Raw genomic sequence first — 18,548 nt, forward strand, 5'->3', positions numbered from 1 at the left:
CATTTTTAAGCTAAATTTATGTCTATTAACATTTTGTATATTCAGTCTTTTACATACGTGTGTGTGTGTGAGTGAGAGTAGTTTCTCTGATGTGTGTGTGAGTGTCTGTCAGTGGGGTACAGTGGAACATCTATCTGTGTCGTCTTCATGTGATTTATGCGCGTGACGCAGAAGCAGCAGTGTCTTTTTTTCACAGTCCCTGTGGCTGCCTAGTGTGCATCATCCTCAGCCCTCATTGAGAGAGTGTGTATTGTGTGTTTTCTTCCCCCCTGTGGACCACAGGTGACAGACAATGGAGAAGGACGCACAGATAGATCCGGAGAGGCCCCATGGCAAACAGCAGGCCACGGCGGCCCAGCACCGAGCTCCACCCGAGACGGAGGCATGGGAACATGTAAGATTGGAAATACTCAACCGTCACCAGTGAGTGAATCTAACTCTAGATCTAACCATCTCTGAAGCGCTTGCAAACCCTGATAAAACAGTAACCTTTATTTTAAAGGTCCTTTGTGTGCTTTAACACACTATTAATAACTGACAATCTGCAATGAATCATTTAATAAAGTCTCTAAAGTATACTTTTCTCTGCACAGGGGTCTGAAGCATCTTTAGCTCCGTCTGCCACATTGAAGGGAATGTCTGAAGTCTTTCATTCAGAGGAAGAATGAAATGTGCCTTCATTGACGGAATTCCAGCGTCACTCGTTCTCAAACATTCATGAGAAGATCTTCCGTCTTCATTTTTGCATAATTTTTGGCATAATCACGATTTTAGGTTTCTCACAAATCAAAAGACTTTCAACACTTTTTTTTTATTCCGGATCTTGTCAGAACTGTGTAGAGCTCAGTCTTCCACTTTTACCATTACTTATCATTCACTTTTTCTTTTTTTCCCCCAACACAGCAGTTTTTAATTAGATGAACTCAAAAATGAAAAAAATTTTTTTTTAGTTCATTTAAAAATATACATATGAACGGTTTATATATTTTTTATATTATATGTTTAATATATATAAAAAATATATATTTATGTAATATATAAATAAAAAATATTTCAAATGTATAAATAAACAACAGTTCATAGAAATCCATATGTCAGTTCATAGTGACCGTACAAAATATTAAATTAGACTTTTTCTGATGCAGAGCAGACTCATGGAGATGAGCTACAGCTGTGGATTTCTTTTAATTTATTCTGCATTTGGACAATTAATAGTTTTTTCCCCCTTCCCTTAATATCTGTTACACTTTTCCCCTCTTAATAATTGTAGCACAGATGCTATTAATGTTATCATATTTTAAAATGAATATTTTCGGGTCGCTTTGTGACATGAGTTACATTATGAAATTTGTAAATATGCAGATGTGAAAGAAAATGCTCTATTTTGAGGTCTTTTTTTGTTGGTTTGTTTAAATTATTAGGCGTAGATTTGATTTATGGAATTATTAGGCAATGAAAAATGGTACTGAAACTTGTTGAGTTGCATAAACCCCTCCTTTATTCCCTTGCCAAACATTAGTACACAGTTTATTATGGGCTGCAGTTATATGTTAAAACAGTAATACGTCATGACATCGAACAGTTTTCTGGAGCCCGCAAAAACATGATTATTCAAAGCTGTTTCCAAGACAGAAAACACTGGGCTTTTCATTCATTTTGAGGAGAATACTGCTGTATTAGATGTATAAACTCAATTCTCTTGTCTTTTCTGTATTAAAGACTTTTCAAGTTTGCATCCTCTTATTTTGTTTTGTCATGTGGGTCTAATTCCAAGTTTCAGTTTTTGACGCTGTAAGGATGTCAAAGTATAATATGTCTTAATTCAAGCATAGAGTGAACAATACAAAGTAGTTGTTTACTTTCCAATTACTGGCTTGACTCTGTCAGCTTTATTTATTTGTGCGTCATCCAGCTGTTACAGGACACAGATATTCATGTGAGAATGAGGTACTTCGGTGATGTTTGTTTGATCTCTTTTGCTCTGTTCAGAGGAGGATCTTGTCAGTTTCTCGTGAATGAAGGTTTAATGCAGCTGAATGGAGGAACACCAGGCTTTTCCATCAGTCGGTCCAACAGCGCTAAAGAAACTGTGATGTTTTCTGATCCCAAACTGTGTGAAGATCAAAAGGCATTTGCTGAAGAAAATAATGAAGCAACAGTTTGTGTAAAATATCAAAGGAAATAAAGTAAATGTAAAGGCTGGGATCCTTCTGATCTGCTGTACCATGCCAATCCTAGATTTTCCTTTCTTTCTGACCTTTTTCTTTTTCGTAATTTGATCATTCTTTGTCTTTTTTTTCTTTTGTATGTTCTGTTTTTTATTCAGTTTTCATATATTTTTTTTTTATATATATATATATAAACTTGCAGGTTAGAGATAAACTTTTTTTTTTTGTCTTTTTCAGTCATGCTCATTGTATTCTTGTTTTTTCTCTCATTTTCTTTCCTTTTCTTCTTTATTAATTTCTTTTAGGTGCATGTTCATTTTTTTCCTTTTCTTTTTTGCATTTTTTCAACTTATTTTTATTATAATTATTTTTTTTTCATCGCTTGCAGTTTCTCCATCTTACAGTTTTCTCGTCTTTCTTTTCTTGCATATTCTTCATATTTCATTTTCCATCATTTTATTAATCTTCCCTGCATTTTCTTCACCTTTTTTGCCTTTTAATGTCTTGCATTTTGTTCATCTTTCTTTTCTTGCATTTTCTTTCTTTATTTTTCTTCAGCTTTTTTTAAACAAGTTCATTTTTCTCTTCTCTTTATTTATGTATTTTTTGCATCTTCATTTCTTGCATTCTCTCCAGTTTGAAATTTCATTTTTCGTGCATTTCCATCTATTTCATTCTTTCAGCAGCATGTTAATTTTTTTCTTTCCACTTTTGGATTTTTCATCTTTCTTTTGTTGTTTTCATTTCTTGCATTTTCTGTCTTGAATTTCTTAATCTTCCCTTGCAGTTTTTTCATCTTTATTTCATTCCATTAGCTGCATGATAATGTTTAATTTTCTTTCCCTGCTTTTCTCAAGTCTTTCTTTCTTTCTTTCTTTCTTTCTTTCTTTCTTTCTTTCTTTCTTTCTTTCTTTCTTTTTTCGCATTTTCACCTTTCATCTTTCTTGCGTCTTCTCAATCTTTATGTCATTCTTTTGGCTGCATGTCGTTTTTTCTCTCTTTTTCTTCTACCTCTTGCTTTCTTTCTTGCAGTTATTTTCTTTCAGTCTCTCTCTCTCTCCTTCTCCAGACGCGCACATCATATCGCATCCTCGCGCATATATATATATATGTGTGTGTGTGTGTGTGTGTGTGTGTGTGTGCGCGCGCGCGCGCTCAGGATCGTGACGGTGCAGATGGTGGAGAGAGCGCGAGCGCCGAGCAGAAGCAGGTACAGAGCCGTATAACGCATCACATGACCACAACGCCTTTAAATGCGACGCTAAAGGGCCATCTGTGGGATCTTAAGGCTTGGCAGGGACACTCTTTAACGCGGTACAGTAACAATAGCGTGCTGTACTGTACTGTTTGAAATATGCATATGTCAGCAAAACAACTAACAGCGTTCACCTCTGCTCTTCAGGACGAGAAGCGAGTCGTAAGTCATTTAACCTTACTTTAATGACTGTGTGATGCGTTTATAGGTGTCACGTTTGCTTTAAAAACAAATGAATTAGTTGTAACTTCTATGCAGGAGTTATTTCAGGACCCCCCTCGGCTGACTGACAGCTCATATGCCAAACATTTTAATCAGCTCTTTGGTTTTAAAGTTGTTATTGGCCTCGAACACAACAATTAACACCGTTTTTGTGTTGGTATCATGTATGCAAATCGAGAGATCTGCTATTTCTGTCAATTATCATCCATATGCCAGTTTCTGAAGGATATAGATGTTTTTGAAGGAGATACCAATGTTGTAAAGCAGCAAAAGTGTTAATATATAAATATAAACACACAAACTTTAAATAAGGCACAATGTAGGCTACTTACCTTTATTTAGAATTGACACTTCGTTGCATTGTGTTTTACAGTTAATGGAAATGTTCTTAAATTATATATATATATATATATATATATATATATATATAGGCCCTGTATATATAAATAATTGTGTGTGGGGCCTCTAATAGCCTGTCCTAGGCTCTAAAACAGGGTTTAGGCCATTTTTGTTACAAGTTTGGTTTTGCTGATATCAGGTAGGCTGATTTGTTTTAGATAGATAGATAGATAGATAGATAGATAGATAGATAGATAGATAGATAGATAGATAGATAGATAGATACTTTATTCATCCAATGGGAAATTCTCAATTTTTCAGCGTTGTCCACATTTAAGGCATCAAAGCATGCAATAAGAAAATAAATAAATGAGTTATGAGTTATGAGTGAGGTGTGGTTTTGGAGAGACAGACTAATTTGGTATAACTGTGGAGTTTTTGATTCATTTCAGTGAGTTGAATCTTTTGAATCAAATGATTCGATCAGATTTATTATTCTTTTTTTTTTCATTTATTAATTTGATTCATTCTGCAGATCTTATTGTTTCGACCCCCACACTTGAATATCCTCTAACTACAAATGCTGAAGAAGAATGTATTATTCATGAAATTATAATCTTAATTGGATCATAACAGGAGTAGTATGGCAGTGTGCTCTCGTGATTGTAAATGGTGGCGATGATGTTGAAGGTTAAATGACCCTTTTGATTTTAGATTTTACGTGTAGTATGTAAAGATTATATTACACTGAATAAAATATTGCATACTACATATAAGCATACTTACAGAGCATTGTTTTTTACCAGTTGAGAGTTAGGTTTAGCTTAAATGTGATTTGCCCTTACTAGAGCCGTCTCACATGCTTCTTAAACGGCAGATTTCAGTGAAAGTGAAAATTATTAGTATTGTCAGTATTATCAATTAGATTTATTTAATTTTAAAATATTTTAAATAGTAATACTACCACCACTTATAATAAATAGTACAGTATAATAGTGTTATTGCAATAGTAATATATTTATTGATTGATTTAATATAATATTTAATAGATATATTTTTTTTAATTATTAAATTTATTTCACAGTTTAATAGTATTTTCTATAGAAATCTTTCTTTATTGTTTGTATTTTTATCATTTTAATAGTAATCATTATTATTATTATTAAATACTTTATTATTATTATTATTAAATACTTTTTGCAGTATATTTGTATTGCAATACTATTTTTTTTAATACTATGACTACTGCTACTACTACCAATAATAATGAAAATAATATAAATTAAAAACAAAAATGAAAATGTATTATTATTATTATTATTCTATAGTCATATTGAATTGGGGAAAACATGTTTTTCTTATTTCCTTTCATTAGCTTATTGCATTTTTGTAATAATTTAGGACAAACAGTAACCAGAATGTTAATATGCCTTGGTGTCTTACAAACACTAATATGTAATGAAAAACTTCCATAAGCATGAAAAAGTGATTATATTTTGATCACTTATTCAAAAGCCACCACTGAAATGGTCCTATGGGCTTCTGATAAAGAATTAAAAGTGTTTACATTTTGCATTAATCAAGGAGGAGTAAAAATGTTAGTATGATTCACATCCGTGATCCGTCCTCATTCATCTGCATGGCTCCGCGCCGCCCGGCCAGCACTACAAAGTGTGTGTTAGTAACAAGATTGCATGTTAATGCCACATTAGAGAGGGCAGTGTTTGTGAATGCAGTGATTGTAGTGATGGAGCGCATGCAGTCGGCCGCGGGTGGGTGTCTGAGCTTCTGCTATAGGCTATAATTATCTGCTCTTGTATGTCCTGCGACTCTTTTGTGTGGCCCTGCTTCATGCGCTTCAATGAAAAGACCATGTGATAGTCAGTCCTCAACCGGTTCCTGCAAAGCATTTACACAGGCAACTGGCTTCACAGAGCGTCTCTTTACACAAAGAGCATGTATGATTTAAATGTGCTATGCATTTCAAGACTATATAAAACAAATCAGGCCTAGGAATATTTTGAGTCAGCTTTTGACTTTCAATGAGTCGTTGCTCCACTGGTGTTCGGAACATAAAACGGGTCACTCGTGTTATGCATTATGTTTTCATCATGTTTTACTATATTGCATAAAATATTGTAAAAAAAAAAAAAAGTTTTTAAAGATAGAAATCATATTAGTTTTCTTTTATCATAATAATAATAATTTATCTTTATCATTATTATTATTTTTATAGTCAAATAAAAATGAGTATTTATTATTATTTAATTTTATTATTATTATTGAAATAGTAAAATTAATATAATTAAGAAACATATTATTATTGAAATACATTATACTGTAAAATAAAAATGAGTATTTAAATTATAAAATCGTTTAAAATTGTTAAATTGCAAAATATTATGTAAATTAGAATTATTAAACCAAAAATAATGAATTATATAATACTTTGCAGCACTGTAAAACAACAATAATGATAATAATAATAATAATAATTATTATTATTATTACTTAAAATTTTCTGCGTCCTTTAAAAAAAACATCCTGTTGTGTTTTGTAATGTTTGTTGAATCTGGTTGATAAAATGACAAATCAGTTTGACAATAGTTTCAAAAGATATTTTAAATTTGATTGTCATTGTTAATCTTGCACTGAGTAGCGACTAACTTGAGCTTTTTTTCTTTCCTGTTATTTTTCTTGCATTGTGTAAACACATTTATTAGTCATACATGAGTAAAAGAGGTCAGATTTCTGTAATAGCACTAATAAACTGAATATGTTTTAATTACGCAATAACCAGGTTTATATGTTTATCAATAAATCCAATTTCTCATACATTTGAACTGACTGAATATTGCTTGTTCCACAGCAAGGCATATTTCATCATGTTCATACTTTTGAATAGATTTATGACGATTTTAAGTGGTTTGAATAAATGCATTTTGATCATATATGAATCTTTTATTTGAAATATGCATATGATATTTAAGTAAAATCAAAGGTGCAAAGTTAATAAAATATGACATGATTTTTAGAGTGCAGAAATGGCAAAAACCTCTTTCTTATTTCTATTTCTTGTGGCTGTCAAATACATGCACTAATGCACCAATTGCAATTTTCTTGGCCGATTCCGATTTTTTGGAAGTGTGACCTGCCGATACCGATTTTTGCAGCATTCAATAAGCATGCAACCATCTGAAAAAATCATGAAATATTGATGCTGATACTTTGCAAAGGCATGCAGATAACCAGTTCACTAAACTAACTAAAGAGAGAAATTCTACAGAATGTGTTTACTTTGCATTGTAATCCTGCTTTAAAACAGAATACGTTTTTTTCTCAGCAGTTGAGATTTGCCATACATTGTGATTAGTCTATACGCTAATATACAGATAAAGTTGCACATACTATATATATCCAACTTTATATAAAGAGCTGGGTGATAGTATTTTGCGCCAAACAAAAGATGAGATTTGCTATATAGTATATATTGCTTTAGGCGAGAGTATTGTATGTATGTGAATAAGGTTGGATATAATATCAAACGTTATAGAGTTGTGAAATACAGTTTACCATTTTTGAGATTTGTTACATACTATATATTTCTTTGTGTGAGTGTACTGTATGAACAGTATGTGGATAAAGTAGGATGTATTATATATCCAGCTTTTAATATATCGCAAGTCGATAGTAAACTAGATATCTAAAAGGCCCATTCCCAAGTCCCTCTTTCAATGTAAGTCTATGGGGCTTGAACCAAATGTGTGATGAAGCTCTGCTGGAGCTCTAGTAGACTTCATCTAGTGGAACTTTCAAGGTCAAACGACTAAAAAGGTGGTTAAAGTGTGTGTGTCGTGTCTCTAATGTGCAATTATGGTGGTACGTGACGGTCTAAGAATAAGCGTTTCTGGCCGTCCTTCACAGCACAGATGCATGAATGCTGAGCTGTAAGCAGAGATGATGTGTTCGCTCCCCTGCGGGATCTCGTTAATCTGATAATGACAGCAGATGACACTAGCGATGCTAACGACAGCTCGTATTTCTGCTGCGACCTCTGACACTGTGGTCGTCTGATGACCACTTCACTCGCTAATGTCTTCCCACTGGAGAGTTCAGTGCTCAGGAGACTTAATTAAAGGATCAATTTTGTCCTGAAAATTGCTTGTTACAAATAAATATAGGTGCAAATGAGACGGTTGACATAATTTCTGTCTACGTTTTAAAGTTTTGGAGTTATGTTTTGACAGAAGACTTTAAAGCTCACTGAGGCTGTGTTTATTTGAACAAAAATGCAGTAAAATCAGTGAAATATTATTATTTAAAATAACTGTTTTCTGAATATATTTTTATTTATTCCTGTGATCAAAGCTGAATTTTCAGCATTATTACTCCAGACTTCAGTGCCACATGATCCTTCAGAAATCATTCTAATATGCTGGTTTACTGCTCAAGACACATTTCTGATTATTATCATCGGTATTGAAATATAAATATTTTGATACATAATAAATGCCACTTTTGAGCAATTTAATAATGCAGATTTTGATATTTTGAAGTCATTAAGATGAGTTGCATTCGTAATGGGAGACCAACATACAACTTGTTGAATACAGTGCAGTACATTCTGCATACTCTTTTCTAACCCTAGTAAGTGTGTCAGTATGCATTATGTAAACTGTAGTGTACTACATCATTGTTGCATGGGAGTGATATCCAGTTAATATTAGGGGAGAAAATATTGCAATAATTCAGTTTTTTTTTTATAATATTGTTTTGTTAGTCCAATCAAATAAAGAAAGCACAACTGATATTAGTTCTGGTTCATTAATCACATTAAAATTGAAAAGTCAAGTCAAGCGCAATGCATTGTGGTGTACAGTTTCATATAGTATGCTCTTGGCAAAATAAAATAGAATATCTTTGTTATAGGTTTTATTCATATGTAAAATATGCATACTGTGCAAAATACACACACACACACACACACATATATATATATATATATATATATATATATATATCAGCATCATATATATATATATATATATACACTGAACAAAATTATAAACAACACTTTTGTTTTTGCCCCCATTTTTCATGAGCTGAACTCAAAGATCTAAGACTTTTTCTATGTACACACAAGGCCTATTTCTCTCAAATATTGTTCACAAATCTGTCTAAATCTGTGTTAGTGAGCGCTTCTCCTTTGCCGAGATAATCCATCCACCTCACAGGTGTGGCATATCAAGATGCTGATTAGACAGCGTGATTATTGCACAGGTGTGCCTTAGGCTGGCCACAGTAAAAGGCCACACTAAAATGTGCAGTTTTACTGTATTGGGGGGGGGGGGTTGTGGTCCAAAAACCAGTCAGTATCTGGTGTGACCACCGTTTTCCTCACGCAGTGCAACATATCCCCTCCGCATAGAGTTGATCAGGTTGTCCTTACATTTCACTGCTGGTTATACTCTGTATAATTGTGTATGTGACAAATAATAAAAAAAAAAATCTTGTCCACTCCTCTTCAATGGCTGTGCGAAGTTGCTGGATATTGGCAGGAACTGGAACACGCTGTCGTATACGCCGATCCAGAGCATCCCAAACATGCTCAATGGGTGACATGTCCGGTGAGTATGCTGCATGCAAGAACTGGGATGTTTTCAGCTTCCAGGAATTGTGTACAGATCCTTGCAACATGGGGCTCATGCTGCAACATGAGGTGATGGTCGTGGATGAACGGCACAACAATGGGCCTCAGGATCTCGTCACAATATCTCTGTGCATTCAAAATGCTATCAATAAAATCCACCCGTGTTCGTTGTCCATAACATACGCCTGCCCATACCATAATCCCACCACCGCCATGGACCACTCGATCCACAACATTGACGTTTAACAGCAAACCACTCACCCACACGACGCCATACACGCTCTCTGCCATCTGCCCTGTACAGTGAAAACCGGGATTCATCCATGAAGAGAACACCTCTCCAAAGTGCCAGACGCAATCGAATGTGAGCATTTGCCCACTCAAGTCGGTTACGACGACGAACTGCAGTCAGGTCAAGACCCCGATGAGGACGATGAGCATGCAGATGAGCTTCCCTGAGAAGGTTTCTGACAGTTTGTGCAGAAATTCTTTGGTTATGCAAACCGATTGTTGCAGCAGCTGTCCGGGTGGCTGGTCTCAGACGATCTTGGAGGTGAAGATGCTGGATGTGGAGGTCCTGGGCTGTTGTGGTTACACGTGGTCTGCGGTTGTGAGGCCGGTTGGATGTACTGCCAAATTCTCTGAAACGCCTTTGGAGACGGCTTATGGTAGAGAAATGAACATTCAATTCACGGGCAACAGCTCTGGTGGACATTCCTGCAGTCAGCATGCCAATTGCACGCTCCCTCTAAACTTGCAACATCTGTGGCATTGTGCTGTGTGATAAAACTGCACATTTTAGAGTGGCCTGCCTAAGGCACACCTGTGCAATAATCATGCTGTCTCCAACCTGTGAGGTGGATGGATTATCTCGGCAAAGGAAAGGTGCTCATTAACACAGATTTAGACAGATTTGTGAACAATATTTGAGAGAAATAGGCCTTTTGTGTACATAGAAAAAGTCTTAGATCTTTAAGTTCAGCTCATGAAAAATGGGGGCAAAAACAAAAGTGTTGCGTTTATAATTTTGTTCAGTATATATTTAAAATAATAATAATAATAATGGCAATGTAAATAAAACAAAATATGAAAATAAAAAATATTCAAACTAATATTGAAATTAATACAAACTATAAAAGTATATCATCAATACTAAAATAAGACTGATCTGTATGTATATTTGCTGCACATTGTGTTTTATATAAATACCACAAAAAGGGGGTCTTTGTTTTTTAAATAATTTTTACAGTGATTTCTCAGTAAATAACGGTGCAGTGAACACCAGTCAATGCACAGAAGTAGATTTTGTTCAGCAGCAAAAATGACACTGAACACTGGCTGTGAGTGCTGGGAGAGATTTGTTTACTCATCACCGCTGAGATATGGAAAGGTAAGATGATCAGCGTGAATGCACATATATGGCTATCTATCAGCACAGGCTTCATTCAACACGTCGCTGTTGCTCTGGCCTTGTCTTTCGTCCTCATCATCAGCTTTTTGAACCCACTTTTTGTGTTTTCCTGTGGGTGTTGCTGTCATGTGGGGCCGCATGCAAGAGAGTCTGAACTGAAATAGCCGTGCCTCTTATGTCCCGCTAATGTAATTAGAACGCGTTTGCATTGACTGATAACACAAGAATGTGTTTCAGCCCAGCAACTATTTTGGGAGCGTCATGCTGTCTGGTCCTCTGGTGCCCTTGTCTTAGACCCAGCAAAAGTTTGGGTGTTGAGGCTTATGTAAACACCCTTGTTGAAACACAAGAGAAATACAGGTGAATAGTGATGTGCAGTTTGCTCATTTTAATGGTGAGTATTACACTCACACACACACACACACACACACACACACATACATATATATATATATATATATATATATATATATATATATATACTGTATATATACTATATTGCCAAAAGTATTGGGTCACCCCCTTATAATGAACATGTTTGACTACTTTATTCATTTTTATGAGTACAAATCTTAATGTTTAAGCATATAATGATATTCTAGGGAATTGTGTGCTTCTAATTTTATAGCAACAGTTTGGACAGAACCCTTTTCTATTCTAACATGACAGTGCCTCTGTGTATAAGGCACGGTTCAAAAAGACATGATTGATTGAGTCAGTGTGGAAGAACTTGACTGGTCTGCAGAAAGCCAAGTCCTGATCCCAGCTGAACTCCTCTGGTGTGACTTTAAATGCAGACCTTGAGCCAAAAACTCATCACCAAACACCAATGACTTGCACATAAGGGTACTGTCATTTTAGACACGTCCAAAACTGTTGCAACAGAGATGGAAATACAATTTTTAAATACATGAATTATGTTTCCATCTTTGTTGCCACAGTTTTGTTAGTGCCTTTTTCTGTTCTAAAGAAGGGGGTGACCCAACACTTTTGTCCTTATAGTGTCTAAACAAGTCATCTTCCTTTTCACTGTGTTCCAGTTTGTTTTACAAATATTAGAACGTCTTGTTCTTCCGTCTTTATTTGTGACGCAACGTTTATGCAACAGACAAATGAGTACAAGAGCACAGTATGAGACCCAATAATGATGCCAGTATCAGTATCAGCGGATCCATAATTTGCAAAGTATATGTACATTCAGGGATGTCATAATGATGGATAATCACCTCAGAGCAGTTTGGCACTTATGTGGGTGGACGAAAAGTCAGTACGGCAAATGTGGAAAAAGCACTAAAGTTTAAAACTGTATTGTAATAGTCCTCCAGCATGCTTTCCCTGGGAGCTGAGCTATAAACATGACCAGTACAAATAATTTAGAGCATTAAACTTTGTGTTTATTTCATCCTGCTGTGAAACTCTGGCAGGAGGGACTTTGACCAAAGAGCAGCACATTAATACTTGATCTGAAAGGTAAATTGGTAATGAAGATAGATGTTGACACATGATAATAGAGAACATCATTATCTCATCTGATAGCAGGATTCAGATCTCTTATCTTTCTTATCTACCTTCATTCTCTGGGCTGGTTGTGAGGTATTTGTAATCTAAAGTGACAAACAAGAAGTCATTCATTTCAGTAAGAGTTCCCAGCGCCATTAGCTATTTGTTTCCATCCAAGGTCATGAATTTAGTTTATGCGTAAAATTGGAATATTGCAAACATTTATGAATGGAGCGCCGTTTCCATCCAGAAAGACGAAGAGGACAAAATCATCACTTCCTAATAAACTGGTGCCAAATATTACTAAGAAAAAGGTAATTTACTGCAGTAGAAGTAGCCTCGTGTGTCTTTCTTCATGTATAATAAATTACTAGCTCCTCAGAGCGTGCAGACAAAACGTAATAAATGCACTCATGTTATCTTGCTTTTAGAGGGAGATGCTTTTTAAATTAGAATTCAGTTCCTGAATTTGAATTGAGGCAGGAAACAGAATGCAAAATAGCAATTTGAATGTGAATTTAATGAGGTAGAATGAAATCAAAATTCTCAAAATAAGAAATTCAAATAGCTAATATAATTTTTAACTAAGAAAAGGTTTGTCAACTTCAAAACACTTTGAGTGATGGCTTGACAATCCTTGTTTGAAAGTTTGAAGTCTTGAAAGGTTTTATACCTTAATTTAGAATTATTTAAAATCATGTATATTTAATAAATTGCTATAAAAAATATACATTGATGTGGATTTTATGTTGAAGAACACTTTATTTCTCAAATTTGTACTGAATTCCTATAATTTGCAGTTTAATAAATAACATTTCCCATCACTCCAATTTATTTCCAATTCGACTTCCTCTGGGGCCAATTCAAGTCAAATTCGCATTAATAACCTGAAAAGCAGCCAATTCTTTCATTCTAAATTAAAGCAACCATGGTCCTCGATTTACAAAGTAATAATGCATAATTTTCTCACCCTTGTTATTCCAAACCTGTATGACTTCTATGTTTCAGTGTTTTGTTTTTTTCATCTTCCGATGTTGTCCGGTCTACAGTGTTGTTCACACTAACATGAAATGACCATGCTAGTTTATGCTGGTTTGGTGTTGGTCAAGCTGGTGGATCAATCGACATGGTCTTTTTACTGGGTCTGGTTAAGTTAGTTAGGATGCTGAAGTCTTCAGTTGAAAATTCAGTCATCATTTACTCACCCTCATGTCATTCTAAACCTTTTTGACTTTCCTTCTATTGCAGAACACAAAAGATTATGTTTTGGTTGTTGGTTTGAATATTGGTTTCCATGCATTTTGGCAAAAATTGACACTTTGACTAAAAACCTAAAGATTGCTGTAAAAACAGAGAACCTCTTTTATACCTAGTCAGAGACTAAAAAGTAAAGAAGTGAAAAATGTAATCATTCCCATCTGTTTTTACTGTATTAGTGGCCATTCTTACCTACAGAATTCTTACCTAGGGGAAGTCGTGGCCTAATGGTTAGAGAGTCGGACTCGTGATCCAAAGGTTGTGGGTTCGAGTCTCGGGCCGGCAGGGATTGTAGGTGGGGGGAGTGAATGTCCAGCGCTCTCTCCACCCTCAATACCACGACTGAGGTGCCCTTGAGCAAGGCACCGAACCCCCAACTGCTCCCCGGGCGCTGCAGCATGGCTGCCCACTGCTCCGGGTGTGTGTTCACGGGGTGTGTGTTCACTGCTGTGTGTGTGCACGTTGGATGGGTTAAATGCAGAGCACGAATTCCGAGTATGGGTCACCATACTTGGCTGTATGTCACTTCACTTTCACTTTTTCACTTTCACTACATATTTTTATGCTCAAATTAACTGTACAAACACAGACACACAGATGTCTTGACTACTTGTAGTGACTATTTGCATGCTGAGGTGCAAATAAAGACAAGTAAATAGAAATAGTATTTTAGCATTATTTGAACTTAATCTAAAAAAAAAAAAAAACTGAATTGTGAGATCTCAGAATCCAAAGAAAGTGTCAAAATTGTGAGATATAGGGCCAGATTTACTAACAGCATGCGCCATGAAGTATTAGCGCTGAAAAGGCATGGACAGTTATTTTTGCACCTATTTTTGCAGATTTTCCTTCAGATGCAAAATTTATGGGAGGAGAGTATTAAAATGAATCACGCAATGCGATTTACTCATGTTTGCGCTCGTCAAATTACTGGTATTTGTGCCATTATTTAACAGCCCAAAAAACATGTCTTAAAGGGATCCCTGGGTATTAAGACTTGTATGGCTTAATATAACATAAATGATGTCTCTTACTGAAATATGTAGTAGAAAACCCATCAAAGATTTGTTATTTTAAAAAATCACATCGTTTTATACATATTTTGAACAATGGGGGGGTGCCATTATTCTGATGACGTAAAATGGTTGCACCCGGTGAGCTACTAGCGCTACCTGTTGCTATTTTTACCACAACACATCTCGAAATAGACAACTCGGAGAATAAAATACTGATATGATACTGATATGATGTCCACAGCTACTGAAAGAGCTTACAGGTGGCGATGGATATAAGTATAGGTTTAAACCAAATGCTGTACCATCGATTTTTTTCCCACAAGGAGTCTAAACGCCCCGGATATTGAGGGAAATCAGCGCTGAGGAACTCCTCTAGCGGCCGCGAGTCATGATTAGCGTCAGCATGTTTACATCCTAACAGATGGCATCTAGCGTTTCTTGTCTCAGGCGTTTGTAAGCTCTTTCAGTAGCTGTGGTCTACTAAAAGACTCAAAGGCATCAGGGCTAAAGTGGAGAGGAAAAAGAAGCGGGTTTTTATGAAGTTTTATTCGTCCACGGGCATCTTCCCATGCTTTTCTTCTCCTATTATCGCTAGGAAAGCAGTCTTACATTGCTTCTCTTGTCGCCCTTTGACTGAAAATTACAACCAAAAGCCACACAATGTGGTATCGTATCAGTATTTTATTTTCTGAGTTGTGCTGCGGTAAAAAGCCAAAGACTATAGAAATAAGGGCCAGTAGCTCACAGAGTGCAACCATTTGACGTCATCGACACAGAATATACTGTGCACATAAAATAATGTCGCCCCCCATAGTCCAAAAACAACGTTGATTTTTTTAAATAACATACATTTTCATATTTAAATAAGAGACATCATTTACGTTATATTAAGCTATATGTGTCTTAATACCCGGGGATCCCTTTAAACTGTTTTGCGCTTGAAATGGCTGCATTTGTTGTTGCTAGAAGGAGGCACCGCAGAGAACAGAGAGCGTGTGGTGGAAGGAAAAGGATTTTTTTCCACACATATTAATTTATTTGGAATGCCAGAAGAACAAATTATCTGAATCTGAACATATCCTTAAGATAATTTGTGCTGCGCTTGGTAGATTGCATTGGTCGAAATGTAAATGAGATGTTGCGTCTGTGTTCTATAATTTGCGCGTTGTCAGTAAATCACCCGCAGAAATTTCCTCACCCATCCATCGGCGCTCTTTTGGAATTGCGCTCTCGCACTAATTTCCCCTGTTTAGTAAATCTGGCCCATAATCTTAGAATTCAGAGAAAAAAGTAACGAGATGCAAACTCAGAATTGTGAGAAAAAGCATTTATGTCTGACAATTTTTCCTTTTTTTCCCCTCAGAATTGCAAGAAAAAAATTCTGAATTTTGAGATAAAGTTGTAATTATCTATTTTTCCCCCCATAATGAAGTGCTCCTGTTATCAGTCCAGGTCTCTTCATAAGTCCCAAACACACACGCTGCATCTTATCTGAGGAGGTCAACCTCCACGCATGGCTTCGGAGCAGCTGTGGGTGCAGGGCAGTAGAGGAAAGTCCATGACAAAGGAACAGTAGGTTTTTACTGTCTGGCCGACCTCCAGCACTCATTACCGAGCTACGTTGCATACCAATAACCAAGAAGCCTTTTGTCTGTCTAAGCAGGTCTGCGAGGGAAACAGAAGCGAGAGTTTTTGAGGCCGGATGTGTGTGTGTGTGTGTGTGTGTGCAAGAGCGAGCCAAGCTCATTCAGGAGTCATAGAGTTAAAAATAACTTTATTGAGGATCATGTTTTGGAAGGAGGGATCTACTTCCCAGGCTGGGACAGCCTGCCATGCAGGGGCAGCACAGGCGGAGTGTGTGTGCATGCGTTTGTGCGTGTGTGTTTTTGTAGCAGTGGCAGGAGCTTGTTGACTTCACACACAAACACGCTCTTTTCCGGGCCTGTCCTGATGGTGTCTGTCCTGTCTTATGCTCCAGATGAGCTGCTGGATGTAACCTGGCTCCATGAGTGCTATGAATGACTCCCTGGATGAGACGCGCAGCCTCGGGGAGAAAGCGGCCATATTTCGGGGAGCGAAAGGCAGTGGGAACGTTGTCGGGACGGCCTTCATCCCATTGCACTCGCCCTTGCAGCCACCCAATGCTGCGGTCTCCACGCTCTTCAAGGGAAATAGGTAGGTCACGCTTTCTATTGCAACTCATTTTTGTGCATGCAAACGTCCACTGTGTGTACACACTGTATAATAAACAACTATCCGTTTCTCTACATCAATACCGTACCTCGTTTCTCAGCGGTTAATCGTTAACGCATCCGATTGGACAAGCAATAGAGCAGCCTTTGTGCTCTCTGCAACGTCTATGTGAAAACACCGTCGACTTTGTACCTGTAAACAGACAGGTTGAGCGCAACCAAACTGGAATCAAATCAAGCACCTGTTACTTTCCAGCTCCGGGGAGGAATCGCGAGTCCCTCTGCTCTGGGACTTTATGTCATGTCTTCCACGTGTTTGTGATACGGTAGCTGTGAGATCATGATGGCACGGCTCGAATGTGGCCCTCAAAGGAGGACTCTTAAGTGTTTATTTGTATCGTAACCAACAAACAACTGAGCTCACTCATATGTAGACACACAAACAAGTGAAATAAACGCACCCCGCTGTGTTCCAGCTTCCTAAGATTAGGCTGACCGTATTTTCATATGCAGATATGTTTGTCGCCTTTTTTTAAGGCGAAGACACTCTAGATGAATAGAGTAAAACATTTAACTAATAGCTTTAACCATAGTTCCTCAGTTGGTTGGTTATATTAACAATTGCAAACATTTTGTGTAATACGAGGTTTCTGAAATGTTATTTTGTTCCAAACCTGATGACTTTATTTTTCCTTCTGTGGAACACAAATGAAAGTATTTAGAAAAATGTGTGTTTCTGTTCATACAATGCAACTCAGTGGGATGTATTGTTGTTTGGAGCTCACTGTTCTTTAAAATCTTTTCTTGTGTTCTAAAAGAAAGTTAGACATGTTTGGAATGAGGTGAGTAATTGATGACAGAATTTAAATTTTTGGGTGAACTGTGCCTTTAAGTCTAATGTGTTTCAGTGTTTTCCTGGGCAAGTCAGTTGAAATGGGACATTTTTAAGAGCACGGTTGGGACAATTCCTGGTTTACTTAGGACACACCTCGTGAAACTGGGACTGCTCTACGTAAACCTGGGCATCTGGTCACCCAGCTCATATACGCATACTTTAAATACTTGCTGGAGAAGATGTTTTTTTCTATTTTTATCTCTTTCTATTTCTGTGCATATGTATGTTTTATTAAGCCATGGTGCTTTACTAATTCCACACTCCAGTTTAATTGCTATGGTGATTCTCTTTGAAGTTATTTTTGCTTATGTTAAAATTTTTATTGATTTCATATATATGTAAAATTGTTCATGCATTTTAAATGCCATGTCCGCTAAGGCTGCATTTATTTGATCAAACATACAGTAAATCAATAATATTGTGAAATATTATTACAATTAAAAAAAAAAATTCTATTTGAATATATTTTACAATTATTTAATGTATGTTTCAACAAAAAGTAAATTTAGAGAAAAACTAATTTAAACTTTTCTGAAGGTTCCAAAGCAAAATCACCCAGCAACACTGCATCGTTTCCCCTACTTCTTTTCTTAATAATCATTACTAGATTAATAATCACAATTTAACATTTTTTTATTTTATC

General features: G+C 36.2%; 2 protein-coding genes across 3 annotated transcripts in view; both read left to right on the forward strand.

Moving 5' to 3' along the window:
• LOC306876023 (cordon-bleu protein-like 1) overlaps positions 1-1,666 on the forward strand; it is a 56,342-nt gene extending 54,676 nt beyond the window's left edge. Inside the window, exons 12-13 of one of the 2 annotated variants that reach the window (XM_079426913.1) lie at positions 283-423; positions 594-1,666. In XM_079426913.1, the coding sequence (XP_079283039.1) occupies positions 283-423; positions 594-668 (216 nt within the window). In that variant the 3' untranslated portion in view covers positions 669-1,666. The remainder of the gene's footprint in view (positions 1-282; positions 424-593) is intronic. The other variant, XM_079426914.1, reaches the window with a different exon arrangement.
• Positions 1,667-16,663: 14,997 nt separating this feature from the next.
• The window catches only part of LOC306876007 (growth factor receptor-bound protein 14-like), a 60,335-nt gene continuing 58,450 nt past the window's right edge, over positions 16,664-18,548 (forward strand). The window contains exon 1 of the mRNA XM_079426893.1: positions 16,664-16,993. Within this exon, the coding sequence (XP_079283019.1) occupies positions 16,824-16,993 (170 nt within the window). The 5' untranslated portion in view covers positions 16,664-16,823. The remainder of the gene's footprint in view (positions 16,994-18,548) is intronic.

This window comes from Barbus barbus, assembly GCF_936440315.1.
Source record: "Barbus barbus genome assembly, chromosome: 10".
Lineage (NCBI taxonomy): Eukaryota > Metazoa > Chordata > Actinopteri > Cypriniformes > Cyprinidae > Barbus > Barbus barbus.